This window comes from Archocentrus centrarchus, unplaced genomic scaffold (assembly GCF_007364275.1).
Source record: "Archocentrus centrarchus isolate MPI-CPG fArcCen1 unplaced genomic scaffold, fArcCen1 scaffold_27_ctg1, whole genome shotgun sequence".
Lineage (NCBI taxonomy): Eukaryota > Metazoa > Chordata > Actinopteri > Cichliformes > Cichlidae > Archocentrus > Archocentrus centrarchus.
This window is the reverse complement of record NW_022060257.1, coordinates 454241-473826: the sequence shown is the minus strand read 5'-3', so window position 1 is coordinate 473826 and position 19586 is coordinate 454241. Positions and strand designations below refer to the sequence as shown.

Genomic DNA, 19586 nt, shown 5'->3' with positions numbered 1-19586 from the left:
TCCCCATGTCACGTTGTTTTATGACAGAAATGAGACCGATTGGTACAAAGACGCATTTGCAGAACTGGAAGGTCAACAGTGGGCAATTGAAACGTCCAATATGTGGGATCTGAGGGAGTTGCGGCTGCAGTCTCCCTGACCCAAGAACAATCGCAGTGGTACATGATGACATCCGTGCCTCATGTCTCATTGGCTCTTCACTGAGGTCACGCGGCCAAAGAATTAGGACCAATGATAAAACGTGCCGAGGCCGTATCTGACTGGGTCTCGACGCAGATCGCGGGACTCACCTATTCTAAAAGCACTGAAATGTATCGTATCCAGGCCCAAACAAACAATCAGTCAGAGTTGGAACACGTTACTCTGGACCGAGAACACAGCCGAGAACATTCCGACCACGAGCAGGCTGAAGTTATGGTGGCTAGGCTACCTTGGACGTTGTGGTCTACAGGACCAGCCGACGCTGGCCATTGCCAATGGTTACCGCCTATTACCTTCCAAATTCAAACCGTACAACCCATTTGGCTTCCTCAGTACACACAGGTCCCGCAGGGATTTATTTTGTCACCAGGACTCTTCAATCAGGCCTTAAAAGAAGCCTTATCGGGCTGTGAACTCCCACCCGACTGTACACTAATTCAGTATGTGGATGATATTCTCATCGCAGCCACAACAGTGGCAGACTGCCTCCAGGCCACACACGATGTGCTCTGGCGGCTACATGCCCGTGGCTTCAAGGCCAGCAAGGACAAATTACAGATAGCACGGCCCACAGTAAAGTTTTTGGGCCGCCTGATCAACAGACAGGGCGCTGGCATGTCCCCGAACCATAGACAAATCATTTTGCAACACCCACAACCGGTCACAGTAAAGCAAATGTTATCGTTTTTGGGTCTTGCAGGGTTCAGCAGAAGTTATGTACCAGACTTTGGGAATCTGACCAATCACCTCCGAGAAATGGTGAGAGAAAAGGGCATGAGAAACCTTACAGCCCCACTCCAGTGGACAGTTTCTGCAGAAGAGGCATTCACAAAATTGAAACAATCCTTAACAGGAGCAGCGGACCTGGCTAGTCCAGATTACGCACTCCCTTTTTTCTTGGATGTTTCTGTACAGGACAACGTGGTTAATGGTGTCCTGTATCAGAAACAAAGGGGGAGAAGGTGTATCTTGATGTATCTCAGCGTAATGCTGGACCCACTAGAAAGGAGACATCCAGTGTGCACACAGCATGCAGCAGGGATAGCAAAACTCATTCAAAAGACAACACACATAGTGATGGGACACCAGTTGGTGATCCTGACAACACACAGCGTAGTAGCATTTGTGAACTCACAGATTTTCACACTAGTTCTGCTGAGACAGGGAAGACTGAGCAAGATTTTGGAAGCCCCAAACCTGGTGTTTACACACCAAGGGATCAACGTGGCTGACCAGATCTCAGGGGGAGAACCACATGACTGCCAAGAGAAGGTCTTGGAAGACCTAAAAATCAGACCAGACCTAGTCAGCGAACCGATAGAGGGCGCTGAAAACTGGTACACAGATGGAGGCTGTTACAAAGACAAACAGGGAGACCTTCAAGCAGGGTATGCGGTAGTTAGGGAGACAGAGACAGGTTACCAGATCGTGAGAGCAAAGAAGCTAACAGAAAGACCATCAGCTCAGAGAGCAGAGCTCCTAGCGATGATTACAGCACTGCAACATGAAAAGGACAGAGAAGTGAACATCTACACCGACTCGGCCTATGTGACAGGGGCAGTGCATGTGGAGCTTAGACAATGGGAAAGAGCCGGGTATCGAACAGCTACCATGACCCCTGTAAAGCATGCAGAAGAAATGGCAATCCTGGCCCAGGCCATTCCGGGACCAACTAGGGTGGCAGTGATAAAATGCAAAAGACATGACAAAGAGGGAAGCAGAGTGGCAAAAGGAAATGAGGAGGCTGATCAGCGAGCTAAAGAAGCAGCAGGATACACCCCTAGACATCAAATGATGATGAGCCACCCACAGGTAAGTGATCTACTCCCTAGGATCGACCTTGATATGATTAAAGATTGTCAAAAGAGAGCATCACTTCAGGAAAAGACTGTTTGGAAACAACCGAAACCGACGGTGTGTGGAGAGGACCGGATGGTCGACCCATTCTACCCCCAGAATTGAGATCGAGCCTAATAGAAGAGGCCCATGGCCCAGGGCATGTGGGAGCACAACAAATTCTGAGGAACTTGAGCCATTGGTGGCACCCCTACTTAGTGGACATGGCGAAAAGAAGAGTAAGAGACTGTGAAATTTGTGGTAAGTATAACCCAAAGCCAACTGTGAAACAACACATGGGAGCATTCCCACTACAGGTAAGGCCCAGAGAAGAGATCGTGATTGATTACACTGACATGATTGACAGAGTTCGAGGGTATCGCTACCTCCTGGTGATGGTCGACTCAATCACAGGATGGCCCGAAGCGTACCCCGCTAAAAATGAAGATAGTAAAATAGTGATCAAATGCCTAATAAACCATTACATACCACAACACGGGTTTCCCAGAAGAGTAAGGTCCGACAATGGAACATATTTTAAAAATCAAGACCTACAGGCTGTGAAAGCAGCTTTAGGCCTGAAACACAAATTTGGAGCAGTGTATCACCCAGAATCTCAGGGTAAAGTTGAGCGCATGAACCAAAATCTAAAAACCAAATTGGCTAAAATCTGTGTACAGAGCAAAATTGAATGGGTTGGCGCTCTTCCAATAGCATTGTTACAAATAAGGAGCTCACTTAACAAAGTAACAGGGTTCACACCATTTGAGCTGCTCACAGGTAGACAATTTCCAGGACCCACAGCAGCCCTTCCTGGGGAAGGTCAAAATATAACCAACTTTCAGTATAAAGCGTATTTTGATGAACTCAAAGCTTTGGTGTCAGGTTTTGTCTCACAGGTGCATGACAGAGTGACGGGAGGCCAAAAGGGGGAACCGCACACTGCAGAGTGGGTCCGTCTAAAGGTCATCAAGAGGAAGTGGTCAGAGCCCAGGTGGACAGGACCCCACCAGGTTGTCGAGAGAACATCGCATGCTGTGCGCCTAAAAAGAAAGGGAGACACCTGGTACCACTGGAGTCAGTGCATACCTGCAGAGAAACCAGGAAGGACACTTCAGGAGATTCAAACAGTGCTCAGGGGGTCATCTGCTGGCGACCCCAACAAGGCTCTTCCACAAACGGGGCAGAGTAATCCCCAGGTAGAGTCTCTGGCTGAGGTAGTCCACCCTCAGTCAGCAACGTGATCCAGACTGGCTGGGAAGGATCTGAAGAAAGAAGAGAGAAGAAGGAAGACCGAAGGAAAAGCTGACTAATTATATTTTTGTTTTTTCCTTTGTATATCTAGGTTAACCGCCATGATGGGCCAGCTGTACAGGAGTTGGAAGTGGCTAACAGTGTTGTCTGTGCTTAGTGTAATATTTGTGTGGGGAATTTTGGGATTGTGTGAAAAAGGCCAAGACAGCAGGGAGACACCCCAAACCACTGACCAAACACCAAGGGGAAGTGGCACCCGTCAAAGGGTAAGACGCTCTAAAAGACAGGCCTCGGGGACAGGTAAGCCAAAATCACACGATACATGTTTAAACTCGTACGGGGGGTTGGAACTTAATTACATAGAAGGGATACCTCAATCATTCCATTTCGATCTTTGCGACGTAATTGACTGCGGCGGGAGATCAGTAACTTGGCGGGGTTATGACGGAGTACAAGCTGATTGTTCCAGAGGGAGCAGACCGTGTGGGCCCTTAGGATGCCTCAATAGCTTATGTTCGGATTGGGGAAAGGTAATAGCATGGACGGGTCCCTTTTGGACCCCAAATTATTCTTATGGTCCCCAGGGAAAGGCGTCTCAGATAAAATTTCAGAAAATTCTGCAAGAGGGATCGGGACAGCAGAATGTGAACCCGGTAATGTTAGGTATTGACCGATTGACTGGGGTTTTTTTTCCTCAGTCTCATTACGATCCCAAGGTTTTATATTTAATTTTAGGTGCAGATCAGATGGGGGCTGACGCACAGGGAATAATCAAAATAAATTTTATTGGAAAAGCACAAACGCAAACCTCGCAAGCAAATTCCATGATGAACAAAACCAGGACTGAGATAGAACCGGTGGTAGATTCGTGAGTCAAAGTAACCGATTACACAAAGCTCACAGCGCAAGAAGCAATAGAGCTGGCGACTGGATATGGACAAGGAAACGTGGCTGGATTGGTTAGTATCCACAGCTTGCGAACAGAGGATTGAGGACTGTGTCGCCTGCGCCTCAGCCCGCCCGCATTTATATACTGAACCCGCCCCATTATATCCGAATGACACATGGGGGTATAATTGTATGCTAGGATTGACCCGAGAAGGGACCCCTTGAATTGTTCTACATTGGCGGCGATATTTCCCCCAATTGATAACTGAACCAAATCAGCCCCGTTTTAACCGGTCAAGGGCAATCAAACTTATACCTGTTTCAAGTTTAACTCGACAACTCGAAACGGAAACCCAACTTCTTTTAGGACATTGTTGGGTAGCATTGATTCAAATTGGTGCAGCACCATGTACAGATTGTGTGCATTGCATCTCTTGGTTATTTTTTTTATCGGACAGTTGAAAAAGTGTAAAGTCTGGATATACTGCAAAAAAAAAAGAGTCATAACGAGATTTCCGTCAGTGAACCCACATGTGGTCACAGCCCTGTATGTGTCCATCCCTTGGTTGTCACGAACCGGCCTAATATCTACTATTCTGTTATTATCAATATAAATGTGCTGCCATTTTGTGCAATTGCAGCTGTACTGTGAGAATCTGTGTCGAAATCTTTTTATGATATTCTGATATTTGTGCCTTTTGCCTTCATTCACACTAGGCAGAGGATGGACTGACGATTTAGCTGTTTTGCCACAAAAAAAAAAATTATTTATTAAAAAGTAGGTAAATTACTATATTTACATTTAGAAAAAAGGGCACCTCACCATCACCAATGAAATTACTAAAATTTACCACAAGACCTAGATTAATATAAATAAATGAATAAATAAATAAAAAAGCTATTGTCGGTCATGGTTCTGGTTCCCCTTTTTTACCTTTTTATCCTCAGGGTGGCCCCGGCTCCGGCTGGAAAATTTCCCAATTAAATCCACTTTTTTGAAATGTTCCACAAAAATAGAAATAATACACTGGAATCGAGCAGGGTTTGTTTCAAAGTTTTATTTCCACAAAAATGTTACAAAAGGTAATAAAGCAAAGCGCCTCCCGGGAGTGTACAGCCTTAAGCGGTTAGTCCAGCAAAAAGAGAAGCAGCGCAGATAAAGGAAAAAAGGTGCCCCAATGGCAAAAAACAGGGCAATTTTACCCTGTCCGCGGAACTTTCCTCCACCCCAAATTAATATGCATAAGTTGCTTCCCTTTGATATTTGATCCTCACCCCATCAACTTTTGGGCAGTCGTCACCCACTTTAGGACACATGATTAAGGCTGTACCTCACAGGTCTGGCTTTTAGGTCACAACAGTTCAAACAGATGACACCAATGCTGACCTTTTCTACTCCAACATTCGTTAAGATAAGATCACCACTTAGCCAGATTTTATTCCTTCCCCCCTTCCCAGCTATAAAACTGCAAGGGGCCGAACTCTCTTTTTTGACAGCGCACCTGCCATAAAACTTGACTGATATATGACAATGGGGTACAAATGTCAAATGAGACAGTGCTTCAAGTTGGGGACTCATCAAAGGCTCCAGACACACACACACACAGGTACTATTCTGACCTCAGTCACCTAAGAACATAAAAACTCTCAACACACTGGTGTGTGTGTGCTATCGGCACGTGCCATAAAAAATGGTGCCTGCTTTAAGATAAACCAACAACCCCAGGTGCTTGTATGAAAGTACTACAAAGTATACATGTAATAAAACTAATAGCACTAAAACAATATAAGTAATGAATAATACAATTAAGTATATCTGTCATGGGTCGGGGGGGGCCATGTTGTTGGGAGTGTTTTCTGTCTTCCAGGTGGTTCATTGGGGCAGGCAGCTGTTCCCGGTTACTCATCAAGGTTAGGAGTATATAGGAGGGGCTGAGACGCTGACTCATCGCCAGATTGTTGCTCTGCTCTTCGTGGTAGTAATCCGGCTAAACAAGATAAACCTAGTTAAAGTTGTTTACTTGTACTTACCAGCCTTGCCTTCCTCCCGTTTAGTGATCCTCCCGAGTGAACCAGCCCTCGCTTCCCGGCTCTGGATTCCTACCTGAGATCGGCGTTTTCACCACCACACCGGAACCCCTCCACCCGGTCCAGTTCCTCCTGTCTTCCCCTGCCTGCCTGCCCCTCGGGCCACCTCGCCCTGACTCACTCGCCAGCCTCATCCCCGACCTGACCGTTAAGGTTGAGAGCCCAGTAAGCCACCTCACCTTCCCCCCCAAACCATCACAGTTGTTAGTTAAATTCCTGCTTGACCCAGTTCTTTTTGTTTCCGTTTCAGATTCTCCGTACTTGCCAGAAAGCCCTCACTAACCCCTCTTGTCCCTGTCAGTATTATTTTCTATTAAAGACTCTGTACCGTTCACGGTTGCCTCTGCGTCTGGGTCCGTTTTCTGCCGGCCATCATGACAATATCCCCATATAATAATAAATGTAAATAGTGATTAATAAAGTTAGGACCCCTTCTAAAACCACACTTTACCACATGTGAATGAGTCACTACTAACACTAAGGAGAGACCCTTTTACACAAATGAAGAATTATTACTGCTAATGATAGGGGAAAGGGATATGACCCTGATAAGGACGCCTATAGAGAAAAAAAGTACAAACAGTGTAAGGGGTCAAAGGTACAATCAGTACTAAAGGAGAGAGTTCAAAGAGGGGAAGGAAACTTTAAAGAGTATAGGGACTGCTAAGGACAGAATGATACAGACAGTTAATATATGTATATATATATATATATATATATATATATATATATATATATATATATATATATATATATATATATATATATATATAGGCAAGTACTCACCACTATCCTAGGGGAAAAGGGGAAAAGTATATATGCTGGATGAAAATAGCAATAAATTTCCAACACTATTTTAAAAGAAAAGTGTCCAGGCAGATTTAGAAGGTTTTGCATCTGAACTCTTTAGGTTTCTGTATTCATTTAAAAAAAATCAACAACAAAAACAGCTTCTGAAAAGACGATTTTGCAGAGATAAAGTCGTTGCTGTCACGTAACATTTTATTGTTTCCCATGCTCATATCTATGAGAATAACTGTGCACAATTGCAGTGTTTCCATAACAACTGTCAACATAACAGAGAAGAACATGTAAGTGCAAGACTTGCACATCACGTCATTAATAAATATTATAAATTTGAAAGGAAAATTGGGATACAAGATTAATTTTATTTTACTTTACGAGCAAATCTGGCCCTCGCACTGTCTGTTGAGAAAAATTCCGGCCCTTGACAAATGTAGTTGATGACCTCTGGTTTACAGTATCTGTAGGTGTGTTCCTTTTCCAACTCTGGTTTCTATTGCTTTGTAATTATTTTGCATTTGCACCAATCAGGCAGACTGTTTTCACAATTTTTGAAAATGTACTTGTATACACCACTCACACGCCATAACATGTTATTCAATGTAGAGCCAAATGATAACGCTTAAACCTGTATTATAACTGTGTTTTTGTTTGGTTCAATCCACTGTTGAAACAAAATCATAACAAAGATTCGTTTATCTCTTTGAAACTGTAAGAGATGCTGGAATTCACTGATGAGCGATATCAGTAGACAGTTGGTGTGTTTGCACTTCAATCATTTTTTTTTCATTCACGGAATGTTTGTTTGTCAGGTTACATTCTCATAAAACTATGTTCACTATGTTTATTCAGAGTGCTCTGGTTCTTCAGAGCTGTCATGTGTGCCTTCCACAGAAGTACTACTCCCAGAACTGAAAGCAGACAGGAGACATAGCTGCACTTACCTAACCAATAACAAGCAAGGGAACACAAACAAAGACAAACAAGAACTGCAATTTTTAAAACAATTATGACCTTTAAAAGATAATGGTCCAAAATGATAGTGAAACTGTGTCTAATGATTGAGTGTAAAGTGACAGCTCCAACTGTATTGACATCATTTGATGATAAAAATAAAAGAAAATGACAGCAATGCCTACTTGGAGAATGGAAAAATACAAAATAAAAAGTGACATAAAGGAAATTATATAACTATATAATTTAATTAATTCAAGAGATAAATTGCGTGGGTTTCCTCCGGGTACTCCGGTTTCCTCCCACATTCCAAAGACATGCACTTACTGGGGTTAGGTTAATTGGCTAATCTAAATTGCCCATAGGTGTGACTGAGTGCGTGAATGTGAGTGTGAAAGGTTGTCTGTCACTCCGTGTTGGCCCTGCAACAGGCTGGCGACCTGTTCAGGGTGTACCCTGCCTCTCGCCCTATGACAGCTGGGATAGGCTCCAGCCCCCCCGCGACCCTTAACAGGATGTGCGGAAGCGAATGGATGGATGGATGGAAGAGATAAATAAAACAAACAGAAAAACAGGGCTTGGTGTACAGAAATGTTTAATATACTTTTTATTCAGCTCAGGCAGTACAGCAGGTTATCTACCAGTCAGAAGGTCTATCGATCCCCCGTTCCTCCTGCTCATGTGTTGAATTATACTTGGGCAAGATACTGAACCTTAAGTTGCAACTGATGCATCCATCAGAGTGTATGTGTATGAATGCTAGATGAAAGGCATTAGTTCTCGTCAAAGGATATTAGTGACAAGATTGTAGACCTGCACAAGGGTGGAGTGGGCTACAAGACCATCAGCAAGAGGCTTGGTGAGAAGGTGACAACTCTTATGTGTGATTATGTAGAAATGGAAGAAATATAAAATGACAATCACCCTCGGTCTGAAGGTCCATGATCTGAAGGCAGTTGGGACCACAGTCACCAAGAACACCATTGGTAACACACTATGAAATCTTGAGGTACCTGCAAAGTCCCCCTGCTCAATAAGGCACGTGTACACATGTAGGTTTGTCAGAAAGGGCTTGGGACAAAGTGCTGTGGTCAGATGAATCCAAAATTGAGCTCTTTGGCATCAGCTTGACTGGCTGTGTTTGGAGGAAGAGAAATGTTGAGTGTGATCCAGCACTATCGCCAAAGTCCAGCACAGAGGTGGAAACGTTATCCTTTTGGGCTGTTTTTCTGCTAAGGATACAGGATGACTTCACCGCATTGAGGGGCCAGTGGATGTGGACATGTAATGCAAAATCTTGGATGTGAACTTCCTTCCCTCGGCCAGAACACTGAAGATAGCTTGTGAATGGGTGTTCCAACATGACAATAATCCAAAACAAGCTGCAAAAGCAACAAAGGACTGGCTAAAGAAGAAGCACATGAAGGTCATGGAGTGGCCTTGCCAGTCTCCAGGTCCCAATCCTATAGAAAATCTGTGGATGGAGCTGAAGCTTCAAGTTGCCAAGAGGAAGCCAAGAAACCTAAATGATTTAGAGTTTCTGTTAAAAGGAGTGGGCCAAAAATCCCTCCTGAGATGTGTGCAAACCAAGTGACCACCTACAAGAAATGTCTGACTGCTGTGCTTGCCAACAACGGTTTTCCCATCAAGTCTTAAGTTATGTTTTACTTGGGGATCAAAAAATTTACTTTTTTCACTCAATTACATGCAAATCAGTTTATAACTTTTATGTTATGTGTTTTTTTTTTTCTGGATTTTTGGTTGATATTCTGTGTCTCTTCATTAAAATGAAACAACTTAGAGACTAGTCATTGCGATCTAAGTGTGCAAGCCTACACATTCAGAAGGGAATGGAATAATTATTTACCCCACTGTGTGTGTGTGTGTGTGTGTGTGTGTGTGTGTGTGTGTGTGTGTGTGTGTGTGTGTGTGTGTGTGTGTGTGTGTGTGTGCACGCGTGCATGTGTGAGTGAGTGATAGAGAGAGAGAGAGAGAGATTGGGCAAATGATACTTGCAGTGCTTTGAGTGTTCAAATTCAGTGGAAATGTGCTACATAACTACCAGGCCATTTATCATCACTGCTGACACTCTCACTGCATGAAAAGTGGGTTTTTCGACAGTTTCTTGTATGTAATATTGACACGCACCTTGAGTTTTAGGGCTCTCAGCAGGAGGCTTTGGCCAGAACAATAAACTGTAGGGAAACTGCCGTGGACTCTCTGTGTCAGTGCTCCCTCAGCTCCCCCCTCTCCTCAGGTCTAGGGCAGGCTCTCATATGTAAAGGAGGTTTCTGTGAGTCATACAAATGCAAATTAAGTACTCACCAGTGGTCACCAGTACTCACCAGTGGTCTACCCCTCCCAAGTTGTAACCAACATATTTTTATTTCTATAGCGAAACATTCAAACAAGACTAATCTCACAAGAAATCATTCTAATTTATAAATTTGAATTATCTAGTTGGAAATATATTTTTGGAAGTTTTCAGCTTTTGTCACTTTTTCCAATAAGGCTGTGAGCTTCTGTCTGTGAGCTTCTGTCTGTGAGCTTCTGTCTGTGAGCTTCTGTCTGTGAGCCTTTGTCATGGAGTTTTTTGTGAACCCTGAACTTTAGTGGACTGAGGGAGATAAACAAAGGCTATATCTTGATTTTGGTGACACCACAAGCATTATTTTCATTGAAAAGCATACTCAGTTTTCAGTCTAATTCACTGTAACAAAAAGTCTGTCACACCATCATCCTCTCCTGTGCAGTGGCTTCCCAGCTAGCATTGAACATTCAGACAACATCCCATGAACGCTGCTATAAACGTTCAGTGAATGTTCACATGCATTAATGACTCTGGAGCTTGAAAAAGGCGACTGGACTTCTTTTTGTTTCTTGAAGACGTTTCACCTCTCATCCGAAAGGCTTCTTCAGTTCTCAGCCAAATGGTGGAGAGACCCAGGTATTTATACCCCTGTGGGCGTAGTCCCCTGGAGGTGGTTATGACCCTCTATTGATCATGTGCGTGAACACATGTGCCCAGGTGTGAAGGGGGCGTGGGTCATATTTAATCAGTGGTTTCAGTTGAAACCAATTTAGGACTCTGCTCCATTGTTTCCTGTGGCCTATTGAGGTCACTGGAACAAAGGTGTGAATGGGGGTTGAGACGTCTGGGAAGGGAGCTCAGGACAGCACTGTAAGCGGGGGAAAGTTGGTGACGTAATCCACCTCCTCTGTTCAATGATGGTTGTTCACAGTGGACATAGATGGCTTCTTTCACTCCTCTTTCAAACCATCTGTTTTCCCTGTCCAAAATGTGAACATTGGCATCCTCAAAGAGTGCCCTTTTTCCTTCAGATGCAGATATACTGCTGAATCTTGTCCTGTCGAGGTGGCTCTTCTATGTTGTGCCATTCGTTTGTGAAGAGGCTGTTTGGTTTCACCAATGTAGAGGTCCGAGCACTCTTCACTGCACTGAACAGCATACACTACATCGCTGATCTTGTGTTTGGCGGGTTTGTCCTTGGGATGAACCAGTTTTTGTCTTAGGGTGTGACTTGGTTTGAAGTATACTGAGATGTCATGCTTGGAGAAAATTCTTCTGAGTTTCTCTGACAAGCCTGACACATATGGGATGACAATGTTGTTCCTCTTGTCCTTCCCATTCTCTGTAGTTTGTGTTTGGCCTTCATTCCTGTGCATCTTAGCTGATTTGATGAAGGCCCAGTTGGGGTAACCGCATGTTTTGAGGGCTTTCTTAATGTGTGTGTGTTCCTTATGCTTCCCTTCTGCCTTAGAGGGAACACTTTCCGCACGGTGTTGTAGGGTCTTGATCACCCCAAGTTTGTGTTCCAGAGGGTGGTGGGAGTCAAAGAGGAGATACTGGTCTGTGTGTGTGGGCTTCCGGTAAACTTCAATGTTGAGGCTTCCATCTTCCTCGATAAGCACCGCACAGTCCAGGAATGGTAACTTGTTATCTCTGGTGTCCTCCCTGGTAAAACGTATGTATTTATCCACTGAGTTAATGTGACGAGTGAAGGCTTCTACTTCTTGGGTTTTGATTTTGACCCAGGTGTCATCTACATATCTGTACCAGTGGCTAGGTGCCATCCCTTTGAAAGAACCACTTCCTCCATGTAAAGGTTGGCTACAATGGGAGACACTGGGGAGCCCATGGCACATCCATGCTTCTGTCTGTAGAATCCATCATTGTATTTAAAATATGTTGTGGTAAGGCAGAGATCTAAAAGTGCACAAATCTGATCTGGGGTGAAGCTGGTTCTGTTCAGTAAGGAGTCGTCTTCCTGTAGTCGTCTTCTGACGGTCTCCACTGCCTCAGTTGTGGGTATGCAAGTGAAAAGTGAAACCACATCAAAGGACACCATGTTTTCATCTGGATCCAGTACAAGATTCTGGACCTTGTTAGTAAAATCTGTAGAGTTTTCAATGTGGTGGGGTGTGATGCCAACAAGCGGTGATAAGATGGTGGCGAGGTGTTTGGAAATGTTGTAGGTGACCGAGTTTATACTGCTGATAATGGGTCGAAGTGGGACTCCTTCTTTGTGGATCTTTGGGAGTCCATAAATGCATGGAGTGGCTTCTCCAGGGTACAGGCGGTAGTAAGTGGGGTGGTCAATGGCTTTTTCCTTTTCAAGTTGTTGCAGGCAGCAAACAACTTTTTTCTTGTAGTTGCTTGTGGGATCACGTCTCAAGACCTCATAAGTATTGTTGTCACTGAGGAGTGTAGTAATTTTGTTGTGGTAATCCGATGAATTCAGCACAACCGTGCACCTCCCCTTGTCGGCTGGTTCATCCCAAGGACAAACCCGCCAAACACAAGATCAGCGATGTAGTGTATGCTGTTCAGTGCAGTGAAGAGTGCTCGGACCTCTACATTGGTGAAACCAAACAGCCTCTTCACAAACGAATGGCACAACATAGAAGAGCCACTTCGACAGGACAAGATTCAGCAGTACATCTGCATCTGAAGGAAAAAGGGCACTCTTTTGAGGATGCCAATGTTCACATTTTGGACAGGGAAAACAGATGGTTTGAAAGAGGAGTGAAAGAAGCCATCTATGTCCACTGTGAACAACCATCATTGAACAGAGGAGGTGGATTACATCACCAACTTTCCCCCGCTTACAGTGCTGTCCTGAGCTCCCTTCCCAGACGTCTCAACCCCCATTCACACCTTTGTTCCAGTGACCTCAATAGGCCACAGGAAACAATGGAGCAGAGTCCTAAATTGGTTTCAACTGAAACCACTGATTAAATATGACCCACGCCCCCTTCACACCTGGGCACATGTGTTCACGCACATGATCAATAGAGGGTCATAACCACCTCCAGGGGACTACGCCCACAGGGGTTTAAATACCTGGGTCTCTCCACCATTTGGTTGAGAACTGAAGAAGCCTTTCGGATGAGAGGTGAAACGTCTTCAAGAAACAAAAAGAAGTCCAGTTGCCTTTTTCAAGCTCCAGAGACTACTATGACCTGGATGACTGAGAATCTACACAGACAACAGAACACAGAGTGTGAGTGAACGGCATTCTGTCTGATCAGGTCTGTTCCTCCACTCACTCCCCACAAGGATGTGTTCTGTCATCTCTCCTGTTCATTCTTTATACAAACGTGTCGTAGCAGCAGGCAAGACAGACTTATTTTAAAGTATGCAGATGATTCAGTTATTGTCAGTCTGCTTATGGGCAATGAAACTCACCACAGTCCAGTCGTTCAGGACTTTTTTGAGTGGTGTGATGAATCTTTTCTGCAGATGAAGATCCAAAAAAAAAAAGGATATGTTCATTGATTTAGGAAACTCACTCAGGCTCAGGAACTCACTCTCATAAAGGGTCAGGCAGTAGAATGTGTCAAAACATATAAATATCTTAGCACCATTATTGACAGTAAACTGAGCTCTGAGGCAAACTGAAGCTGTGTATAAAAAAGGAAACCAGCATCTGTATTGCCTCAGAAAATTCATCTTTTATTTAGTGTCAAAACACTGCTGACCCTGTTTTATCGTGCTTTTATTGAATCAGTTTTACCCTTTTGCTTGGTGGCGTGGTTCGGTCTGTCTCAGGTCCAGTAAGCTGATGGGAGAGCTGCAGTTAAATCTAGTGTCTCTGTACTCCAGGCAGATACAGAGGATTTCTAGATCAATCTTAAAGGACACTTCTCACCCTTTGCACTGTGAGTTCCACCTTCTCCCAAGAGGACACAGATATAAAAATGCCCCAAATTTTTAACAAATTTTAACCTTGCTGTGTTTTTAATGTTTTATGTCTCTCATCATGTTTTGTTTTTTATTCCATTTGTTTATAAATGTGGTGTTTGTTTTTAACATGTTGTGTCTTAGTGTTTTTAATTATGTCTGGGTTTTTTTTGTTTGTTTTTTTTTATGAGCTGACTCACTACATTGCACAACAAATAAAAGTTACTTTTATTTGTACCTTTCGGGTACAAATAAAAGTAACTTTAGCTTGAACTTAAGATAAGATGGGGACTGATTATTCAAGACCTTGTATGTGCGAAGAATTATAAATTCTATTCTGGACTTAAGGTTATAGAAAGATAGCTTTAAGTAAATACCTTGTGCTTGTGGTACATATGCTTCTGCAATGTAGTGTTTTGTTACTAGTATCATAAACACAATTTCTGGGAAACTGCAGGTGCAAACTTATGTTGCACCTGTAAATGAAGCATTTAAATTTGTTGATGCATTCAAATTCCCACACTCATAATTTATTTGTTGTCTTTACCCACTTTTTCATACTTGGCCCAGCCACAAGATCATACAGATACATGAAGATAATACCCAAACAGAAAAGATCCGAGAAGCAGGCAAGTCATTGACTTTGTTTTCTGATACTGTGTGTTTACCAAACCAGTCACCTGCTGTTCCACTGAATTTTCAGTTTGTTTCTGGCCCAACCTGTTTAGAAGTGTTAGAGAGTGAATCAACCTTTAACAAAATGATGTGTCTAGCAGTATCCATAATTATATCTAAAACTAGGCACATTTAAACATAACTTAAACAACAGCGTTACTGGACACTTTTAAAGTAGTTTGCTATCAGATGCTACAAGGCTAATGTTCACCTACTTAGTTGCCAGTCAGCACTAAAAAAAAGAGCTGATGTGAATATTCTGAAAGTATTTGATCACAAAAAGAAATGGCAGATTACAATGTTTATATCACATAACAAACTCAGCATGCAATTTTTAATATGGCCTGTGTATTTATGAATACCTTTATTAGTCCCACAATGAGGAAATTACAGTTAACAGATCTTTCAGTATCACTTTAGTTTTGACTGATCTAGTTGTTCTGAAGTCTTCTCAGCAACTGCAAGCTAACAAGCTACAGTATATCTAACACAGAATGCAACAAAAATGAAATTAATGCTGACAGCATATCATTTCATGTGAGGTGGGAGACTGTGCAGCCCACGTCATGTAGAGCGCAAAGAGTGGCACATCTGTCTATTTGCTGCCTCTACTGCCTTGATTAGACACCCTGGAAATGCTAGTCATACTAGTAATAGTAGTTAGCAGTACTCACTCTCTCACTTTTGGACGAGCAACAAAGATGAGTCAAAATGAGCTTTTAGTTGCTCTATTTCACATTTATTTCATATTCAGTTAACCACAAAGTCGTTAAATGAATTCAATAAATAATAAATTGTAAATAAAGGAGGAAAAGGAAAGCTGTGACAAACAGTCACAGCTATTATCACTGTGCAGGACTCAAACCTGAATATTGGAAGCTGAGTTTAAAGTTGTCCTTAACACTGTCAGACAAGGTTTTATTGCTTGTTCATAATGAAAGGTTATATATACATATACTTCCTGTACTTAGACATGACATTTACTACTCTACTCTTGGATTTATGTAACTCAGAACTTAAAGCACATTGAGAAGCAAATAAGATGCCACAGATCATTTAGATTTCTGATGACATATTCCTAGGAATCCATATTGCATTTTGCACATACGGACCTCATGAGTAATGCCTCATCCCTGAAAAAAAAAAATAATAATAGTCCTCTTTTAAAGAGCTAAGTCCATGTTGGGAGGTTGGAGGGGTGGTGGGGGAATGAAAGTTTATCCGATTTATCCCTGTGAAATTTGTCTGTTTATTATTTTTCACTTATTGGTTAGGTCAAGGCTCTCAAAAATCCTTGTTACACAAGCGGCAAGCAGCTCATCATGCCACTATGATTAGGGTGCTATCTGCGGGATTTGAGGTAAACACAGGGATGCATAAAGGGTGCAGGAATAAAATGTTTTATAGTGAAGTAATGAGACCTTGGTGCTTTTGAAGTCTTATATGTTTCTTTCATGCCTCAGCTCATTTGAACTGCCAATAACAGCTGTCGCTACCAGACAGAGGGAAGGAATCTGCTCTTTACTTGGGAAAAAAAAATCCGTTTGACAATACCTCCACATGCCTTCACTTACACGCACTCTGTTTCTGATTACTGTTTGTCATTCAGGATGGCTGCCGCTCAGGTGGTAGAGCAGGTTATCTACCAATCAGAGGGCTGATGTGCGATAACATGCAAATAGTGCCCTACGTATGTGCACTATGAGTCATACTGGAAAAATGACAACAGGCAGAGAGAAAAACAATTACAGGAGAAGTCCCGGTGTCTGTCTCCTCCTCCATATAGAGATAAGGAAGGAGAGCTTATTTGTATAAATACCAGCTTCACAATAGTAAGTGGAACTGTGTGATCACAGGGCATTACTCCAAACATCAGCAACCCTCCCACCCCCGATTGTAGTTACAGAAGGGGATTTGAGTTTACTGCTGTTAGATTAGCTTTATTAAATTACTTTTTCATCACCATATAATATCTGAGCACCTGGCTGATTTCATTTTGACATTACTTGCAAGCAGACACAGCAAACACAATGGCAGGTAAGTGGATTGAATTATTCTTATGAACAAGAAATCATGTTCAAAGATTTTTGTGTAATTACAGTGAATGATTTATCCTGTCTACACCCCAAACCTGCCTCAGCATGAAACATGTTTCCTCTAAGAGCAAAAACTTTATCAATTTATGACATTTGTTTTACAGATGAGAGCTTTAAGAACGAGTTTCTTGACACCCACAACGCATACAGGGCACAGCACAGTGCACCACCCCTGACCTATAACAGTGAGCTGAATGATGCGGCTCAAAAATGGGCCGAGGAGATGCTGGAAAAAAAGACTTTGGGCCACAGTCACACTGAAGATGGAGAGAATGTCTTCTATTCATTCAGCTCTGTAGCCAAGAAACTAACAGGTGAATTATTCTTTAGATATAACACCTTTTTATTTATTTTTTTTAACCTCATATCCTGTAAAAACAGGTCATTGTCATAAATTAAAGTCTGACTAATTGTTGAAGTAAGAAAAGCCACTGTATCTCTTCCCATTACAATTAAACATTAGAAAAGTTTGTCCTGATTTAGCTTTGAAGTTTTTAAATCTCCAGTACAGAACTCATCCTGTAACCACCAATTAATTTTTTATGCTAGTTTTTTTTTGTCTTCATGTTTCAGGGAAAGAAGCTGTGAATAGCTGGTACAGTGAGATCAAGGATTATGACTTCAGCAAGCCTGGACATCAAGGCAAAACTGGTAATATGCAGTTCCTCAACGGCTCCAAGAATGGAGATGGATTTAAAATAGTGGGAAAAGTGAAAACATGCATAAACCTGAATCACTAAATTATTCATCATTAGAAGATTAACAATACATAAATTATGATGTTTTATGTCTGTTTTTTGTTCACCAGGTCATTTTACTCAGGTGGTGTGGAAAGCCTCCACTGAACTGGGTGTGGGCATAGCCACTGATGGCAATACGGTGTTTGTGGTTGGGCAGTACCGCCCAGGTGGTAACATAACCAATGCAGGATACTATGAGAAAAATGTTCTCCCAAAAGGTAACACATTGTCTGGACATCAAGGCAAAACTGGTAATATGCAGTTCCTCAAGGGCTCCAAGAATGGAGATGGATTTAAAATAGCCGGAAAAGTGAAAACATGCATAAACCCGAATCACTAAATTATTCATCATTAGAAGATTAACAATACATAAATTATGATGTTTTATGTCTGAAAAAAAATATTTTTTTTTTAATTGAAGTGTGATCACTGTTTAATGTGTTGTTGTACCTAAAAAGGTCAACTAGAATTATGTAAGTAAACCTTGTGTTTTGATGGTTTTAGAATATGAGAAGATGAAACTTAGTGAGGACCGTTCACACACAAAAGACTGTTAGATCTAAAGTTTCTCTACACCTCACTTTGTATGTTCTGGGCTGCATTCAGCAAACACATTTAACTGTTCCCTTTTTTAATTTAAACAGCCTCAGCTCATCAGAATAACATTTGCATGTCTCATATCTATTTCCTGTCACTTTCCAGCATGAATACTTTCCAGCTGGCAGAGAGGCAGCTGCTGCACAGAATGGACCTCAGTACCCAGAGAAAAAGACCTGGACCTTCTTGCAGCCATTACACACACTTTTCTTAAATGTTCCAAGATTAAATGACAAAAACAAACCTATGAAATGAAACAGTTTTATACAATTGTCTAATGAAATACTGTCTAACTGGAATTGGTGCTTTGAAAAACAATCAGTGAATAATTTTTCAACAATGTAAATTTTTTGAGTACCCTACCAATAAAAGAAAAATCTCTGTGTTTCTTGTTCACCACGTAATGATGATGTCACGTGAGGGGCTGTGTGGTGAGGAAAAGGACCCAAATACAGGATGCAGCGCAGACTTAAACTAAAACTGCTTTATTTTTAGGTACTTGAATAATACAAAAACACACAAAAAAAAAAAAAAACACGAAATCTCAACCTAGGCAAAAGCAAACTGGAAGCCTGTGAGAAAAGAGAAAACCAAAACTCTAAACTAGAAAACATACAGCAAAGAGGGGAAACGGGGGGGGGCAATGATGACGACACAACAAAGAACAGAGAAAAGAGCTTAAATACACACAAGGGGATTAGAGTAAGTGAAAACAACAGGGGACGACAGGTGAACCAAATGAACCTAAAGGGGAAGCAAAACTAAACACAAAGCTCAGGGAACACGAAACTGTCAACATAAAACAGGAAGTGACTTAAGAGAACAGAGACGCAGACCTGACACTGAACACTGGGAAACACAAGGAACTAGTAAATCAAACATAACAAAACCCCACAACAAAAGAAAAACCCCAGAACAGACAAATTAAGACCAAACCAGAAACACACAGGGTCCAACGGACCCCGAACCATGACATGATGATGATAGGTAAGTTTTTTTTTTGAATAGCAGTGCATTTCTCAAATGCCAGTTTTAAAGTAACTCCTCCTTCATTACTTGAAGAACTGAGCAAATTAATAGAAGCTTAGTGGTCAGTTTCTTTTAATATATTTTATGAAAGACAAAAATAATTGGTAGCACTACAAAACAGCTAAGTCTATGTGATTTCTTTTTATGAATTTACGGGGTAATATTTCTTAACAAATCAAAATTTGTGTCTCCCACCTGACCCCATCAGCAACAGCAGAT

The 19586-nt window shown here is 42.1% G+C and overlaps 2 protein-coding genes across 2 annotated transcripts; both read left to right on the top strand.

Annotated features, from left to right (window-relative positions):
- The first annotated feature begins 231 nt into the window (after positions 1–231).
- Positions 232–3281, top strand: LOC115776172 (uncharacterized). The gene is made up of 2 exons (XM_030723750.1): positions 232–2013; positions 2355–3281. Exons 1-2 carry the CDS (start codon positions 232–234, stop codon positions 3279–3281), a joined length of 2709 nt encoding a protein of 902 aa, XP_030579610.1.
- A 13474-nt stretch (positions 3282–16755) lies between these two features.
- LOC115776206 (Golgi-associated plant pathogenesis-related protein 1-like) lies at positions 16756–18515 on the top strand. Its single transcript, XM_030723806.1, has 6 exons — positions 16756–16808; positions 16899–16942; positions 17106–17315; positions 17575–17652; positions 17810–17959; positions 18444–18515. The coding sequence occupies exons 2-6, from the start codon at positions 16936–16938 to the stop codon at positions 18446–18448; spliced, it is 450 nt and encodes a 149-aa protein (XP_030579666.1). The 5' UTR covers positions 16756–16808; positions 16899–16935; the 3' UTR covers positions 18449–18515.
- Positions 18516–19586: the final 1071 nt, after the last annotated feature.

Bases quoted from the DNA above. Each gene is read 5' to 3' on its own strand.
- LOC115776172 (XM_030723750.1), top strand. From the start codon at position 232: ATGATAAAACGTGCCGAGGCCGTATCTGACTGGGTCTCGACGCAGATC. The intron at 2,014-2,354 runs GTAAGTGATCTA...TTCCCACTACAG, and splicing joins TGATGATGAGCCACCCACAG to GTAAGGCCCAGAGAAGAGAT.
- LOC115776206 (XM_030723806.1), top strand. The intron at 17,316-17,574 runs GTGAATTATTCT...TTCATGTTTCAG, and splicing joins TGTAGCCAAGAAACTAACAG to GGAAAGAAGCTGTGAATAGC. The intron at 17,653-17,809 runs GTAATATGCAGT...TTTGTTCACCAG, and splicing joins TGGACATCAAGGCAAAACTG to GTCATTTTACTCAGGTGGTG.